We start from the raw sequence: 18,713 nt of genomic DNA on the forward strand, positions 1-18,713 counted from the left end.
GTGCTTGATTCATAAAGATAATAAAGAAAAAACTGAATTCACAGAGGTGGGGGAGAATGGACTGTGATTGACAGAGATGAGTTATGGTAACTACCAGACTACAGAGGGTTGTAATTAGTCACACTATGTTGGTTTAAATAGATTTAACACCTGGTTGTTAAAAAGAGTAAATTGATTAATTGTTTTAAAGCAGCCATGTTATTGAGTTTCCCTTGTGTCTCTGTGTTTCTTAATAGAGATTAGACATTAATATGGATTTACAGCATTGACTCTAGGGATGTTCATTCCAACAGCAGACAGAAGCAAGAGACTATATAAATGTAAAGGAAAGCAGAAATACTCCAAATGTGAAATGATAGCTCATTTTAGTTTTATCTTCATTTGTTGCATTACTGTCAGATAGATTGCTGTGTTGTGTTGTTCATTTGCAGCTTCTGCAGCAAGCAACTTCCTCCAGTAACTTGGGTGCCTTCAGCGGCATTCAGCAAATGGCCGGTGAGTTAAAAACCATTTCACTTTGCTCCAGCTATGTTTTGTATTCTTAAGCTATTGAATTCTGTACCTCTAATAATCACATTGTCGGGGGCGGGGGGCATGTTGTTTATTAAATGTGGCAGATGTATTGGCAGGGGACAGCTCGTGGTTCAACGTCAATAGAAACACTTTCTCCCCTCTTTCAGAACTGAAATTAAACCCAGTGCTCCCAGGTTGTGCAAACAGTTTGTCTTGCATTAGTCACCTGCCATTTGGCCAAAGTAACCAATTGTAAATTGCAGGAGAGCTCTTAGTCCCTGCAGCCGTGTCCTGCCCTATGAAAAGTGTCAGGAAAGCAACAGCAGGATTACATTCTAATTTCCAGTGAGATTTCTGTGTCCTGAAAAATCAAATTAATGGCATCCCTCAAACATTTTAATAATAGGTGGTGAGGAAAAATGTTCTGACCTTTTTAATGAAACCCAAGATTACAGGCCTACCTTCAGCATGAATTTTCAGGCTCCTTTTATAATCATGGAAAATTAACTGGGTGCCTTTTTGACTTTGGAACCCTAGTTGGCGAAATTACACAACAGAGATTTTATGTAAAAGTATAATCTTTAGTCTGGAGGAAAAAGAAGAAAGAAAGGAAAGGGGAAAAAAGAATCAAAGTGTGAGCGGATTTGAAAGCCAGCTAGTTGGAGGGTTTCTTAGTAATGAGCTGTGTGCCAGTAGTAACTGATGTGTAGTGATTAGCAAAAGGTCACTCCCACTGTGTGACCTACCATGCTGATATCCTAACTTAACATGATGCTAGAGAAGGCAGCATGTGCAGTAAATCAGAGCACAGATGCACATTATGCCTGCCGCGAGGAACTGTTAAAAAGCTTTTTTTTCTTGTTACAGGGGAAAAAAAAAAGAATCACAAAACCCCTAAATTGCTACATTAGTTTATTTTAATCATGAACCCACTGAATCAATGAGATACAACACTGTGCTTGCTTCATCATCATAAAACAAGGGCTAAAATATTCAGAAGTCTTTATGAACACCATTTTCTCATTCTTTTTTTATTCCTAGTCTTTTGCTTCTTCTCGTTCTACTTTGAATGAAGCCTGAAATTCTGTAACAAGTATAGATATACCTCACTGTATAGCTATACCCCACAGGTATTCTTTGCTCAATCGTTATATTATGCCATTATTGCAGTGACATCAGAGACTAATGTGAACCTGCTGTCTGACAATATAAATTGGCCTACAGATGACAATATCTCTGAATTATTCTCTCTTCCTCAGACCTGCTGGCAGTGCTTGCTGCTTCTATTATGTTACACTTGCAATCTAGCATTTTTTTCATCAAAAAAATGTATCTTAATATGATAAACAGAACAGAACGGGTCACTAACAGTTTTATACTTGGCAGTTTTGGAAGTGGTTTTGAGCTCAGAGATTGTGTTTTAATGCTTTCATATTTGGTTAGGTCTACAAAATGAAAGAATTGAGACACCAAGGAAAAATAATGTGATATCTATCGCATTATGAGCACCTTAGAAGTTTTTGTTTGTCTGGGTTTCACTGGTAGTGTAGATTCACCTCTGTCTTCAAGAACTCTGTTGAAACTAAGGATTTTAGTCAAGTAACTTCAGGATGGGCTCTCAATCCATGCTGTGATTTATTCTCTGAAAATCATATGGTCTTGAGACGAGGAGAAAGTCATCTTAAGAAATCACAGTTGGCACATCATTGTTACTCGAGGGATATACCTTCTCGGCTACAAATTAGATTGCTAGTGCACTCATCTATGGGATAATTTAATGACTGACTGCCTTTCTTGGAAAAATGTATTTTATAGCTTATATTTATGTTATCAAAACAGCTTGAAGTTCACTCCTTTCTTTCCCCAAAACATGTAACTTAAATGTTTATGTTCAAGGTAAAATTATTGATACTGAATTGTTCTCTGAGCTGCACCTCTACGTGAAAGTGCCAAAGACTAAGCACTATTTCATTGTTAGAACTGGGAGTTCATGTTCTCTTCTCAGAAATCAGGCAGTATTATGTCATGCAATGCATCCAATATTAACAATTTGTATATTATGTTTTGTGAAAGGAATAGAAAATACTTCTGTGTCTGCAGCAAGAACTTACATTACCTGCTGAAGCTGTCTTTGAACATTTGTAAAGGCCCACAGTTTTTTAACTTAAACTGTACAGGTTCATTTTACAAAAATTAATCTAACATGTAATTTTATATTGCATATAGTTTGCCTTTTGATATAACATTTCCAAGTGGGGAATAAAATCTAGACACGTTTGAGTAAGGTGCTAAAGAAGATCCATCATTGCTGCTTTCAAGTTCTTTGAACTTTGTGTTTGAGGGGTGCAACTTTTATCCTTGAAGTCAATGGGAGTGCATACCATGGAATTCAGACACTAAAAGTTTGATCAAAAGCCATGTGAGCCAAGGAAATTCCACTCTTACTTGCATGCCAGGGTTCTAGCATCTCTTTTGTGCTTAAATCTTGATGAAGTCATGGTTTGCTACATTAGGATTTCTGACAGAGCCACCCCCTTGTCCAAAATTAGGGCCCTTTGGTTCTGCAAGTATTTATTTGTATTGCTAAAGTTGTGTTGTCTTGGTACAAAACTAAAAGGACACAGCACACACCCCACTGCACATGTGAAGAATTATTTGCTCTGCTCAGAGATATTATTTCTTGAATCAAAGCAAGTTTCTTTGCCAGCAGAGCGAAGACACTGGTCTTCAGTGTGGAGTTTTAAATTCCCTTTCCCTACTATTATGCCTCAATATGGTTAAAGTAGTTTTTGTGTTGCAAAAGCTGTGGTTCTTTGATTTTGGTGAAAGGAGTGGGATTTTTAGACATTTGTGATTCAAGAGTGTTGGAGGTTTTCTGTTTGTTTGGAAGTGAGAATACAGTCCAGTGAAATATTGGGATTTTTCTCAAGAACTCAGTAAGATACAGACATTAAACACACAGCACCAGCTCTAAAGCAGCTGTAGCAGCCCACTGACCCTGCTATATATTTAGCATTTTGTGAAGTCCAAGCAAATCATGAAACTGTTCTAACTAAAATCTGAGATACTAAAATATGAGAGACAAAAAGTTGTAGAGTGCCATTTAGCTTTCCAAGCTTTGAGGTTCCACACTTAATTCCTCGGATTAGGTTTTTCTGACTTTTTATTGAAAAGAGATTTTAATGAAATCGTTCTATTTCATGAGTCAAGCCAGAGAAAACAATGTAAATATGTTGAGACTGGTAATAAATTTGGGAGACTTGGCAGTGCTGCCTTTGGTGTTATAGTAATCCCGTGGTCCTGATGGGAGGCACCAACCCTTCCTTGCCAAACTCTGCTTCATTGTCCTGTATAAAACATGAAAGCACATGCCATCCTCATGTGTATATTTTATAGTGAGCAATTCCTCACTTTTCCTCCCCTCCTCTGATATCTGCTCATACTAATTTAAAGACAATGTTTCCTCTCACATGCCTCTCCAGCCTCAGCGTCTAGCCTGCACTTTGTCTTTGGGGAAGGCTAATAATGTAGATGAATTACATTATGGGATTTGATTGTCTTACTTTAAAAGACAATGCAAGCTACATTAAGCACTATCAACCTCTCAACCAAACAGAAATTCCTCCTTCAAATATATACAAATTGCATGGAAAGCTTAGTTCAAAGGAGATTGATGTTGCTTCAATGTTTGCATTGAATTTGGCTGGCACTAGATCAGGTCCTAAAAGCTGCAGTTATTTAAGCCAATGAGCCTGTAAAGTACTATACAGACAGTATAAACAGGGAGGTTTACTGTTATTAGGGTGATTGTAAAAAATATTTCAGTGTTTTCAATATATAAAAAATATATGATCTATGAAGATTTTCTATTGTCCGTTAATGTCAAATGTTTTGGCAGGAATAAATATTGGCTCATACAGCAATATTTCTATATGTGTGACCATTCAGGACATAAAAACGTGCAGTACTCATAAAAAACACAAAGGGTATCTCTAAATTTCATTGAATAGACAGTGTATTTTGCTTCCTGAAGTTATACAGGAGGAGAAACCATGGTTTTGGCTTTTCTTCTTTGGCATTAAGATCCCTAAACCCTTTACAACTGGGACTTTTCATATTTTTCCAATGTATGTTTTTTTTTTCCCGGTCCTTTCCAAGTTCTCTCATAGTTTGGTTGCATTTTGGGTTGAACTTCTGGCCCTTTCTGAGCCCAGTTCAATCCATTCCACCCTTCTTCTGCTACCCAAGCCAGATTTCCTCCTGTTGCAGAGTCTGTAGGACCAGATGGGTGAGAGAAACTCTGCAAGGTTCTGCTTTCTGAATATTTTCCTCTAATTGTTGGATTGGCTCAGTAGATCTGGAGGGACCAGTTGGAAGCCAGGACCATCTGCACAAAAGCTCTATACTTTTGCACTGGCCCAAGGATCCTTTATATCCTCTGACTCTTGAATGGCTTTATTCCAGCAAAACCATACTGAAGGAGGGTTTCTCCTGCTATGACCTCTTTAGGGATATCATATTAAAAGTAAAGGTCACTGAGAAACTGTTTCCAGCTCAGGGGAGATAGCTGTTTCTTAAAGATAACTACCAGTTTTGAAAATGTTGACCTCAGGGACCCAAAACATCGAGCTTTTGTAATACTAATTCCATTGAAAGTCCTAGTTAATTTAACACATACAATTAGCTTTTTTTTTTTTTTTTCTTTTAGCTAATAAATTAAACAACTCTGTTTAGCATTTTGGGGGGAGGAAGAATTTGAAGCAAGTGAGCCTGTTCTCAATCCACATGTTGTTCCTTCTCACAGGAAAAGGAGAGGCACCCTAAGAGTAAAACCAATGCTGAGCTGTTGATGAGATGCTTATTCAGGTGGTGAAAGTGCATGATATGGAAGCTTGGCCAAGTCTGGGCACAAGATCTGTAGCTCTCTCTTGTCTTTCCATAACCAGTAAAAAGAGGGTGCGGGGCTTTTTATTACCTTGGCTCCTCTGTGGAAGGAATTCATCCCACAGAACCTCAGCAGTTTGGAAAGTAGTCATCCTGTTTCCCTGCAATGTCAGTGAAGAGGGACTCACTCCCAGGCAGTGATTCATCCTAAAAGGCTGAGGTTATCTATCTATTTTATAGATATTAGGAAAATATTATATATATTAGGAAGAAATTCTTCACTGTGAGGGTGGTGAGGCTCTGGCACAGGTTGCCCGGAGAAGCTGTGGATGCCCCATCCCTGGAAGTGTTCAAGGTCAGGTTGGATGGGGCTTTGAGCAACCTGGTCTAGTGGAAGGTGTCCCTGTCCATGGCAGGGGGTGAGAACTACTTGATCTTTATGGTCCCTTCCAACCCAAGCCATTCTATGCTTCTGTGATTCTATTTTAGGACCAGATGATTCATCCGCCCCCTCTCTCTTCTCAGACTATAGCAAGAGCCTGAGAGAGTAACTTTTATTAGAATTAAGTGAGATCAGATGAATCCTTCCCACTAGGATTGGAGCAGTTTCAATTGAGAAAAGCACACTTCTTGCCAGGATGTGTTTATAGCATATGTAACCTGAAAATGGTCTGAAATCCCACGTATGTCAACAAATGGCTCTAGTGGGGTTGGAACTATGTGATCTTTAATATCCCTTCCAACTCAAACCATTCTATAAGTCTATGAACTTCCAGTTAGATTTAAGCATGTACTCTTAAAATAGGGCAGAATCAATGTGAACTTAAAAGTTGTTTTAAGGGCTTTGCTAAATCAAACTGTAACTGGTCAGGGTACCTCAAGCACTGTTCAGTTAAGCAGCTTTTCTAAAGTTAGGCAAAATATATGCAGTTTGATGGAGGTAGTGCTCAGGTCCCCTGTGTATTTTAATTCTTAGAATATAGCTGGAATAACATCGCGCTCCACAGCTTTACACCCATTTGTACCATCAGCATCCAAAATGGTTGATGTCAGTGTCAGCAAGTAGTTGCTTTTTGGCCTGGAGATGATAAATTTTACCTTAATCCACATTTTTTAAACTGCAGTGAGGATTTAATTCAGAAGGAATAAATCCTAGTAATTGAGAAGGATAAAATTTCCGAAGAGAAAGAAGTCAAGTCAGTGGGAACTACTTATGAGCTATCAGATTTGGTTCTGATAATCACCACTGACTTTTAAATTCTCTGTGCATATGTTGTCACTAAATGTAGCCAGTGCCTTCCTTTTTTAGGAATTTGTTCAGCAAGCAAATCTCAGCTATTTCCCAATATGATTTTATTATGGTTTTGGAAACCCAAGAGCTGATGAGGCCTAAGAAGTCTTCAGGAACGGCTCGTGACTCTGTTCCCTCCTCTACAAATACCCAATAATTTCAAATTTACAGTTATCAGAGGAGAAACGCTGCAGTGACTGAAACGAGGCAAATTGCTTCATTGTATGAAAGTTTGTGTCAGAGGCAGCACAAGAAGTTGTAAAATGTAAATCTCGTGCTCTCAAATTTCCCCGTGTTTTCACAGAACTGCATCTGTGACTGTGCAGCACTACAAAAATTTCCTGTGAATGTGCTAATAGGCCTTATGAGAATGTTCTATCACCATCCATCTGTCACTTTTTAACAGGCCTGATTGGCAAGCACTTGTAACAACTGACATCTGTTCTCGCTTATTGATATGTAGATTTATGGTAATTGCTGTGAACAATAAGACACAAAATTACCTAAGGTGAACATTAAATTAAATTTTCATGCCCCTATCCTTATAAATAATTTTTTTAAAAAATCTTAAGTTTCAAGCAAGACATACTGTGCATCTGTTTTGTACATAATTTAATTGTTTTTTTAATCTGCCAAATGACAAAATGAAAGTTGAATTTCCTTGCGATCTTGAATATTTGCCAAGCTGATAGTGCATTGGTAAATACATGTTATTAAAAATGGAATCAAACTGTATTGTGATTCTGGTTTTTTTAATCATTTCCCTTTAATTCCCAACATTGTCTCCATCATGAAGATCAAGAGTTATTCCGTACCCAGAAGGTTTTTTTCCTCTACGGCAGGATTTTCATTTTTCATGTGCAGCTCTGCCTATGAGGCTGTTCCTCAGTGTTAAGCAATTTGCATTTCTTCAGAGAGAGGTGCATTTGCTGAGTGAGCAGCACTTTCAAATAAAACCCATCTACTCATTTGCGGTCCAGCCCTCTTGCGGGATTTGGGACTGCTTTGAAAAAACTGTAGGATGTGAAATGTGTGCAGAGTGTGTGAAAGGGGAGAGAATGAGAAAGCAGATTCATCCCACAGAACTGTACCTCAGCTGCAGTTCAGTTGAACTCAAAATCCCCAGTTCAAAGCAAAGTACTTTTGGGGAGTGGGACTTGAGAGCATTTGGCTTCCCTCCTCTGAGGTCGTCCTATCAAGTGGGACGTTGATGCTCCTGACAAGTTGATGGGAGAAACCAATAAAGAGGGAGCAGAGATGGTAAAATGCCTGGGGAACATGAAACAGTGATGACAGGACTTATTTTTTAGATGTTTAAGCAGACAGAGGATCCTAAAAAGGTTGCATATTAAGTGATAAAACTGTTGACAAAATCGGCTCTAGAGCGTGCTGGGTGACAGTGTGTGCCATGAGCCCTTGCTGACAGTCACATTTGGGTGCTCTTGCTCAAGTGTGACAACAGCAAGGAGTCTTTTTTTCCTTCAGGCACCCAAGCTGACACCCTATAACATCTGCAGACCTGTTTTGTGGCCAGGGTCTTATAGTCTACAGTAAAACAGATCAGATGGGGAGACAACTTTGTCTCCACTGAGCTCTTGTTCATTCATCTTCTACAGGCATTGAACTCGTTTGTCAAATTGATGGGTTCTTCTTGTGTTTCCACAGGAAACATCCCACTATATTAAAAAAAAAAAGATTTTGTGGGATGAGGCAATGATGGTATTTGTTTTGCATCCACATGGGCACAACAGTTGAATTTGAATTGCATCTTGCAAAATTGTTTGGGTGGGTAGTGTTTGAGAGAAGACTTATTTTTTAAGATGATCATTAGTTTCCAAAAGAAACCCGAAAGAGCATTTTTGGTCACATAATTCCTCCAAGTGCACTGTACAGATTACAGACTAAGAAGGGCTGTATCTTGGATCAGCTAAAACCTTAACTCCTACAATTGTCATTGTGTCACATTTTCAAAAGCACCATCTGAGCTGACTTTGGGTATTGACTGAGGCACAGACATTAGAACCTCAGCCAGACCAGGTGCTCACCTGAGGCCTGACCTGCCTGTTGGAACATGCTGTGTTAAAATCTAAATTAAAGCCCTTGTTATTTAAATGCCTCCATTTTCGAAGGTGCTCACTAAAACGCAGGTGTATCTCCCCTGCATCTTCTAAAATAGTGAAGCAACAGATCACTGAGTAACTTGATATCACAGTCCAGAGCTTACAGCCTGAAAGTCCCAGCCTCAATGATGGCTCTGTGGTCAGGCTGATACTAATTTGATGTACTTAGTTCATATATGTTTTTAGAAATGAACTATCGAAAGGAAATTGAGCACAATTATTGGTTACTGTGCAGTGTAACCTTAGTAGTTATGTTCAGAGGAGACATGGGAAACAAATTGTGTTCATCCCAATTATATGACCCTGTCCTGAATGTGTTTTAAATGTTAGTTATCTTCTTTACACCCCCTGTTGTGTCAGGAAATAATATTGCGCCTGGGCTTCACACAGAGTTTAAATGACTTTTAATTCTACACTACCCTTACAGAAGAGGCACAAACCAGGTTTAATTTTCCTGAAGCATAGGCTGGTGCCTTTGCTGCATTTTCTCAACTCCAAGGTAGAGAAGTGTGAGATACCATTCAGGAAGTGAAGGAAGTGGTTCCAGAATATAGATGTCTTGGGAGTGAGAAGAATTGAGTTTCTTGGCAAGGCGCACCCCAAGCTCCACATCCATTAACTGTTTTCATTATGATGATGATTATGATGGTGATGGTGATGATGATGATTACCTGTTTTAATTAACCCTATTTCTTCTCCACACAGGCATGAACGCTTTACAATTACAGAATTTGGCAACTTTAGCAGCCGCAGCAGCCGCCGCCCAGACCTCAGCTACCACCACCAATGCAAATCCTCTCTCCACAACGACTGGTGCTCTGGGAGCCCTCACAAGTCCCGGTAAGAGCAGAGTGCTTGATTTCAACATGGGGGTAAATTGGAACATGAGAGTTTAAATGGTGATTCCATGTTGTGTTTAAGTTCCACGCCCACGTGCATTCTGGAGACCCTTTAATTACTGAATACATTTTTGTTGCTGTTGTTTTTAAGGAAATAACTACTTTTTCAAGTGATCTGATGTGGACATGTTCACTTTTCCAAAGTCATTTCAGGGGCCATTAAAGCCTGACAGACCCATCTCACAAAATTTTGTGTGAAAACTGCAATTGCATGGGAAACTTAAACTAAAATTAACTTTTCAGGAAGACTTCAGAACATGACCAAATTCTTCCTGTCCTACAGAAAAATCAACTCAGATGGTTCTGAGAGACTGATCTTTGATTCCCAGCACATGCTGGGAATTGCCTTTACCCATCATGGTGAAGACATTCTCTCCTTTTTTTCCTTCTATTTTTCTACTGTAGCTCAACTGAGCTTTCTTCTCATCCTGAGTATACAGTCACAGAAGTGATATCAGATGCACAAGGAATACACAGACAAAAGACTAGTCAAAAGACAGCTTTATGGGGGGAAAAAGGGACAGGATAAGAGGTGGGGATGCCTCCATGACCACCCTGTGGACTTCCAACCATGAATGTCTGATGTCTGCAAAACCCTAGAGAGAAATCAGGGTAAATTCAAACTTCAGTAACACTCCAGCAACACTTCAGCATCTCCAGAATCCAGAGAGAGAGAGATATTGATTCAGTGTAGTTACTCTGGATTTACAGTGATGTAACTGAGTGGAGAATCTGGCCACTTATCGTTACATAAAGGCTGCAGGGTGTAATTATTTGCATCATGAAGTGTGTTTATTGCTGTTCTAAAAAACATTCATATTATTTTAGACACCACTAAAGAACGTTTGTGTTTAATCTTGTTTAAGTGTGTATTTATTCCCCGTGAAAAAGTAATTCATGGCAGACGGTTTGAGCTCATCAGTAAGGAAAACAGCCTTCACTGCACAATAGAGCTGGGACTGAGTGTGGTGCTGGGTGTTGGCACTGGCCAAGGCTTTCTGTTATATTGCAGTTTTATTGTTTGGTTGGGACAGAGGTTAATACCTAGTTTGTGCAGAATTTTCCTGTTTCTGGCATGAGCCTCATTTCGACCTAAAAATAATATTTAGTAGCAACATCTCTGAGAGGCAGGTTGGCTGAAAATAATTTTGGCTTGCTGATATGTGTATATATGTATTTTTGAACCTGAGCAATCTCTCCCCTCCGTCCTGGAGCTGGGACTTAACGCTTTGCAAAAGGCTAGTCCCAGCGTCAGTGTTTCCACGTTACTCCTGTCTAAATGTCACCCATTTACAGAAGCAGAAATGTTGCATTTCATGGATGTTCTGTGGTATCTCTGTAGTTTAGCTGTTAAATGTCTGAGCAGCCTGTCCTCCCAAAATGCACTCAACATACCTTGATCCATACTGACAAGACTTCTCGGTGTTCGGTGCTGTGGTGCAGAGGGGCTGCAAATTAACTCTTTTTTATCATTGCTGCTCTGCAGCAAAGTGGCACCAGAACATTCCTGTCATGCACTTTGTCTTGCCATGTCAGCACAGAGCTTGGACTCAACCTTAAGGTCCACATTTGCATCCTTCCCTCTCCAACACAGTTTTCTTATCCAGCCTGGCTGACTTGCTGTTCCCTCTCTTAACATGGTCTTGAGGCTCCTTGAGTACCTGGAAAGTGTTTTTATCTGATGTCCAAGTCTGCAGAGGCCGTGATTAACCGGGTGCTTCAGCTGGGCTGGGCAGATACATCAGCTTTGTATTGCTCAGGGTGGTATTGTAGAGCAGGCACCAGGTTTTTTCCAGTGAGATTAAAGATTTTGGCTAACACATTGAACTTGTTATTTTCAAAAATTTCTGGATATTTAGCCTTTGAAGTAGTGTATTCAGTATGCCAGTTGATTTTGAAAGTCTTACAGATAGTATCTGTACACAATTGTTTCTAATATTAGACATTTTGGTGTGCCAAAGAAAAATATGTATCTAATAGATCCACTGACCTATTTATATTGCACAACCAACCTAAAATGCAGCCTTATTAAAATGTTCTTCAGTTTAACCTTCCTTATCTGGTTCCACATTCCTCACCCTGTTAAATATTTTGTAAACCTGAATAATATCTTCAATGATCCTCCTCTGCTCTATGGAAAATGAATTTAGTTTGATAAAGCTTTTCATAGTATCTCAAAGAATTGCCACTAAAGCTTGAGATACGTTGGCAGAAAGCATTTAAATCTGACTTTTAGTGTGTGGATGTTTGGAGGCCTTGAGGATATTTTTTTGGTCTAGTTTTCTTTTAATAGAACACTTCAGTTTGTTGTGTTTCATAAGCGTAAATTATTTTGTCTGATTTCAAAGCCTGCACTAAGCTCAGGAAGAAATGCTTGTGTCTCTCCAGATAATGTATTAAATTAATATTTCTCAGTTGAGAAAACAGTCCAAATTTAGGGCAGTGCAAAGGTAGATGCTTAAATGTAATCCTTTGCTTGATGCTGTTAAAGGCAACATACTGCACAGAACCAGGGTGGGCATAAGTGTGTGTTTCTAGTATGCCTTAAACCATGGCAGCCACATAAATCATATCCATGTCTCTACCCAGATATAACTGTGTCTTTCCTGAAGGTTTCTCCTGAATCAATCTTTGACCAAGAGCTCTTGTTCTGTCCTTTGTAAATGTGTCATAAGAGCCCCAAAAAGTGGTTATTTCAGTTAAAATTCATCTTGAGGCCTGATTTTACATAGATAATATTTAGCAACCTTCGGTGCATCAAACTAGTACAGAGAGGATAATGGTGAGACCAACTTTGATGCATTGGCAACACAGAAAAACAGGCCAGGACATCTGATATTTGAGGATTTCCAAGCAAATTAAACTCCAATGATCTTTCCCTCTTACATTCTGACTAAATAACTTTGACCGCAAGAGAGTCTAAGGACACTCATTCTCCTCCATGTGCTGAATACTTTCTCTTATGCTTGAAAGACTATTCATTCAGAAAGAACAGAGACAATACAATCCCCCAAACTATTAATTTTTTCATAATTGTAAATTTATAATTTCAATTTTGCATACCCATGGAAGTCTCTCCCTACAGCATTGTTAGAAATGATTTTTTAAAAGCCTTTGCTTAAAAAAACATGAAAGATTAAGCTTTCATTTTAGTAAAAATCCCCTCAGGCAATAAATAGGTTCTTTTGTCTCTTGGCCCTGGAAAAAAAATTAAAATGGTTTAAATTGCCTATGGTTAAAGTAACTGTTTCTTGCAATTATCAGATGGTAGTGAATAAAAATTAAAATGAAATCATGAAAGACTAAAAGCCAGGTAAATGCATATTATGTCTTTCATGAGTTTCTCATGGGTCTTTTGAAGACTCATTTAATCATGTTTCTTGTCTTTTATTTTGATATGATAATTGTTTCCTTTATTTACTTTAATCACCTCTATTTAGTTAATTAATTCTTCACTTTATTTTCACTTCACTTGCTTAGGATACTTTTTCTGTTTTAAAGGGAGGTACCAGTAGTATTTCATACCGTTTTAAAGGCAGGTACTTGTAGTATTTAGTAAAACAAGGAGTTGGGCTGGGGTAGCTTTTACCTGACTCCAGGTTGTCTGATCCAGTTTGTCTCAATTCCCTTTTGCTTGGGCCTTGGAATTTTGCATTTCTTGTTAACTAGGAAGGGATTTTGGAGGGACTCCCTCAGCTGTAGGTATCCACACTGTAAATTTCCCAGTTTGGGCAGGATGAACCTCATCCAAATGTCAGGAACCTTATTCTCTCCTCCAGAGACTGTCCTTGACACGTCCTGCAAATGGATCACTGAGCAAAGAGCTTGCAGGGAGGCTGCTATTCCAGAGCCTGCAGAGATTTAGGGTTCATTCAGTGGGTGGCCTGCAGAGATTTAGGGTTCATTCAGGGAAGGCCTGAAGGTGGATATGAAGGAGGGACATACAAACTCAGGATCAAAGTATCTGCCTCTAACACCGTCTGACATTTAATTTGCCTCAGTTGACCCACTACCCTAATTTTCCCAAGGATAATAACATGTATTTTGACTGTCCTGGGTGGTACAAGATTAATACAGCTCTGTAAAATGTGGACCAGTCAGAGCAGGCTGGTGAAAGCCACGTCCCATCAAGGTTTGAGTATCTCCAAGGATGGAGATTCCACAGCCTCTGTGAGCTCATTTCAATTTTGTGTCTTAAAATTCATACACAAATGTTTTTTCAGTAGCCAGTAGGGAAGCCCTTCTATGTGCAAATGAAGAGGCGAAACATCTAATTATATATCCAAATTTATCTGCATGAACATACACAATATAATTTCTGAGCTGTGGGGGGATAGAATTGCTAAACCAGAAGTTAATTCAGTTTCAGACTTGGGAGCCTTCATTTTCCATGACATTTTCATGATTATTTGATTCTCTAAACTATTATTTATTCACACAGCTGAACTAGATATTCATGCCTCAGTAAAAAACTCTTTAGGTTTATCTGCTCTGTAAACCTAAGAGGAAATATTTCTGGAAAAAAACCCAAACTGATAGTGTAGACTTTTTTCTTTTAATGACCTCTTAAAATCCAGCCCAGCTTTTGTCATCTTGTATCAGTATTCAGCCATTAGCTCTTATGTTGAAAAAAAAGTTCTCCTAAGTCTAAAAATACTCATTTTCAGACGGATGCTGACATTGAAGAATAACAGCCCCAAAAAACAGAAGACTGTGAAGTATAGAATAAACTGAAAAAAAAGGAAAAAAGATTACACTGCCTGTCCTGTAAGAATTAATTCATTCTTTCCCTCTTCTCAAAGCAGAGAATTATAACTTCTAGCTATGATCCATGGTTCATTATTTTCTCTGCCCCCTAATCTGGGATGAGGATTGTCTTTGTTAGTTGAAGGTGTTCATGTTGTGAACACAGTTGTCAAAATGTTAGAAATTTTATAGAATATACAAGATGCTTCAGCTGAGAAGCAGTGAAGAATGTTCAAATACTCATTCTTAGAAGATTTACTTTTTGTTCACTTCAGTACAATACGTTCTTCTCCAATCAGCGGTGCAAGGCTGCCACCGTGACATTTTGTTAGAGGCCAGTGCACCCACTGAGATAGCTGTGATTTGCTTCCAGGATGATGCAAAAATAATCCTACCAGTAGGTGTGTAGGAAGGTCTGACAGTTTGCTAAAGAATGAATTGAAGTAGTTGTCTCATGTTGGAAAAGATCGGTTTAAAATGCAGAATGGCACTCGTCACACTGTAGTAACAAATTGATTATTTTTGTACCATTTCATGTGGAATTAATGCAAGTTCCATTATTGTAAAGTCATTTAAAATAAGCTTTGCTAGTTTTGCAGAACATAGAAAACTTCCCAAGTATAACTGTTCATTATTTTTAGTATAAAGATACAGTTGATAAATATAACACGTAGTTTAAATAAAGGTTTATACATTATACATCCAGTGCACATACTTAAACAACCCAAGTGTATGTTTTTAAATTTTGTATTTAAATCTAATTATAAAATTAGCACCCTTATCTTAGTGCTTGGAGGACAGAGAAGTGCAATGCCTTAACCCTGATCTCAGCACCAATTTTTTGGAAGTATGTGTTTTCAAGGAAGCTATGGAAGAAAATCTTGCCTTAGCATGCCCACCTCCTGTTATTGGACTACATAGGTATGTGATGAGAGAAATAGTCAGCTGGTCTTACCCACATGGTGTTAAGTTTCTGAGTCTGTGGTTAGGCTTCTAAATAAGTGAATTGACTTTCACTGCTCTTAGTGCCCAGAGATTATGCTACTTCTTGGAGAGATATATTGGTACTAAGCTCATCTGATAATTAGGTCACCCTTAAGCAGGCATACAAACAGGAATTGGAGCCAAAAATAGGAAACTGGGCATGTATTTTTGACCTATATTTGTATTTTTAATAATGCTTCAAAATGTCTTAAATTACTGAAGAAGAAAAGAGTGGGAATTGTGGCTAAAAATCTCCCAGAGCCCCAGTACAGTAAATGGAGAGGTGAATGGTGATGGATTCCCATGGACCCTCCCTGGTACAGCACTGCATCTCTTCCTGCTCTCCCTTTTGGAAAAACGAGCCAGTGACAGATAACCTGAAGGATGCTGATGGCAGCAGACAGTCCATCAGTTTGGGATGCCTGACAACTGCAGAAGGAGTCATTTTGCCAAAGTTCCCTTATCTGTTTTAGAATCAACGTTATCGATTTATAAATATTTGGCACAGAGATCTCCAGGTGTTTCCTCAGAATGCATAAATGTCATTGTATGCAGTCAAGCATTGTGCTGGCTAATTCTTCAGGTTTGTTTTTTGCCTTCTTTTTTTTTTTTTTGGGAAACAACATATAGTACTAAACCATGGATTAGTAGGATCTAATTCAACAGGAGACATGTTTGTTTTTTAAATATTAGTACATTATCATCTTCCTAAAGTATTAAATCCATTGCCTTAGCACATTTCAGGATTTACTTTGCTTGTAGTATACAAATAATACTTATAATACATTATATTTTGTAAGTGTCTCTCTACCCCACCTTAATCTCTATTTCAAGCTACAAGAATCCCCCTTTGTATAAAAGGTTATTTTTCTTTCCATTGGAAGCACTATTTCAAGTTCATTCAGAGTTGCTTTCTACTAAAGAAACATGATAGTATCAGCTTGCCTACACATGTAGATATGTGAGCTTATATATAATATATTTTACACAAAGTACCAAGCCCAGAAAATGCTGCAGTTCATAATATCCAGGAAATAATGTGAATCTTAGAAAAATTCATGCATTTGAAGGAGCATTCACCTATTTCAGGTTTACTACTGCCAACAATGTTCCTTTACCTCTACTCAATTTTGTGTGTGTCCATGGTCCATGGATAGTCCTGGTCCGTTTCCCTAAGGCAGGATAATTAGAAATAACAACAACAACAACAATAATAATAATAATAATAAATGTCTTTAACCTAATTCTCTCCGCATTCTCTCAAAAGAACTTATTTGTTTGAATATGGGGCTACTGATTCATTTTATGTGTTGGCCAAACAAAAATATCTGCAACATTTGCATGTGTTTAAAACCAAGTAAGATAAACCCTCAACTGCCTTTGCTGTGCACAGGACAAAAATGTGCAATATGGATGAAAATAACCAGTGTCACATTGAGCTATATATGACTTTACAAATGGTCTGCAAAGGACCTGGCTGGGTAATTTTACATTAGGCAGGATAATCCTCGAGTTCTGCGGCTTACAGGGGTGAATGACTGTATCCTGTGGATGTGCTATTACAATAAGGTTGTACTTGCACACCCCACTAAAAATCCCTTCTTCCATGGAAATTATTATTCATGCACTTTGGGGATTCATAACTCCTTTAACTGCAGGCTCAGATTTTCAGTATACAGTTAGCTCATCTCTATTCTGAAATACCACGGATAGGACTCCTAAGTGTCTGAAGTAAACAAGTCTTTTAGAAACATTTTGTTGCAGTGGGAAGACAAACAACCCCCAAGGATTTTTTTACCTGATCTTAAGACAGATGTATGAGAGAGGTGAAAAAGAAGATGAATCAGGCCATCCTCTCCTAGGTACTTGAATTTGAATTGCTGTGTATGCATGTGGTTAGTACTCAAACAACAAAGACATTGGTTACCTTGAACTGTAGCCTTGGACTCTACCAACACTCAGGTGTTTTATGGAGAGAGAGAGAGATGCTACTGCTTGTTGTTTGTCATTGGTTAGTGCTGAAAGTGTGTGAAAGATGTTGCAGGTACATGGGGGGCAATGGGGAGGAACCTGTACTCCAGGGGCAGGAGATCCTGGCCTCAAGCAGAGCCTTATTGATTCTAGATCAGAAATTCTTCGGAGAGTGATTTAGGAGTGGCTGTATGCTGAAGTGGCTCCACATGGAGGTCATTTCAGCATCAGGGCATGAGTCCCGGAGCAATAGCTTGCTCCAAATTGTGTGAGATAGCAGTAATAAACATGAGAGCACAGCTGGAAGTTCCCTGTAGAAATAGTTTTGATGTGAACTCAGTGGTGCATCAATGAACATAGCCACAGCCCTTGGCCCCGCTGAGTAAAACAGAGTCATAAATGCTCAGTAATTGTTCTTTGTTTTCTTCATATTGTGGTGATTCAATTTGGTTTGATTTCAGTAAAGAGTTACAGTTGGAAATATCTAATGGTCAGCTATGAAGTTTAACTCAAGTCAGTTCATTGTGCCTTATTATTCTCTTCCCAAGCCTCTCTAAAGTACTTCCCACCCAAAACCAAAGGTGATTTATCCCTGTGCTCTACTGGGGAGAATGCACAGTATGTTGGAGGCACAGTGCTGAAGTACAGCTTGTAGTTTCCACTGGAGGTGGATGGTCTTCACTGAGCAATGCATTTCAACAAAACAGAAGCATCACTGTGGAGTTGGCCCAGAATATTAACTTTTTACTCTCTCTCTCTCTGTCTTCATAATGTCACAGGAAAATATACCCTTAAACACCAAGATTCACAAAACCAACCTAGATTCACAAAGACATGCCCAATCAATAAACCCTTGTTTGTTAAAATACCTTCTGTTAGACAGATAGGTTTGGAGGAAACTTATGGGACAGAAGACTAGAAAACTACAAAAATAACCAGCTGATAGGTTTGTCTTCCATCCCTGTAGTCCTTCTGTATGTTCTCTCTTTTCCTCCTTCTTTGCAATGCTGTGGAAGGTTCATAGTCCATTGTAATTTCAAGACAATCATAAATATCAAATTAGGTGTTAACATAAATACTATAAATGATTAAAATAAGTGACCCTGATTTTCACTTCTCCCAAGCTCACCAAGTTCCCTTAACTTTCAAAGACCCATGCACTACTGCATAGTACAGATATATGAGTCTAAAGTTAATCTCCAGTTCTTGAAGACCTTGGCTTCTGAATTCATAAGGAATTTGAGTGAATTTGTTTACCTCTTTATGTTTTATTTTTTTTATTCTTGTATAAGTCTATCTACACAA

At 38.6% G+C, this 18,713-nt stretch overlaps 1 protein-coding gene across 15 annotated transcripts in view; it reads left to right on the forward strand.

Moving 5' to 3' along the window:
• CELF2 (CUGBP Elav-like family member 2) overlaps positions 1-18,713 on the forward strand; it is a 455,290-nt gene that overhangs the window by 402,550 nt on the left and 34,027 nt on the right. For all 15 annotated transcript variants that reach the window (XM_051795196.1, XM_051795186.1, XM_051795182.1 and 12 more), the window contains 2 exons: positions 432-495; positions 9,514-9,648. In XM_051795196.1, the coding sequence (XP_051651156.1) occupies positions 432-495; positions 9,514-9,648 (199 nt within the window). The remainder of the gene's footprint in view (positions 1-431; positions 496-9,513; positions 9,649-18,713) is intronic.

This window comes from Manacus candei, unplaced genomic scaffold (genome assembly GCF_025592945.1).
Source record: "Manacus candei isolate 608988 ecotype Guabito, Panama unplaced genomic scaffold, ASM2559294v1 h1tg000042l, whole genome shotgun sequence".
In the NCBI taxonomy this organism is placed as follows: domain Eukaryota; kingdom Metazoa; phylum Chordata; class Aves; order Passeriformes; family Pipridae; genus Manacus; species Manacus candei.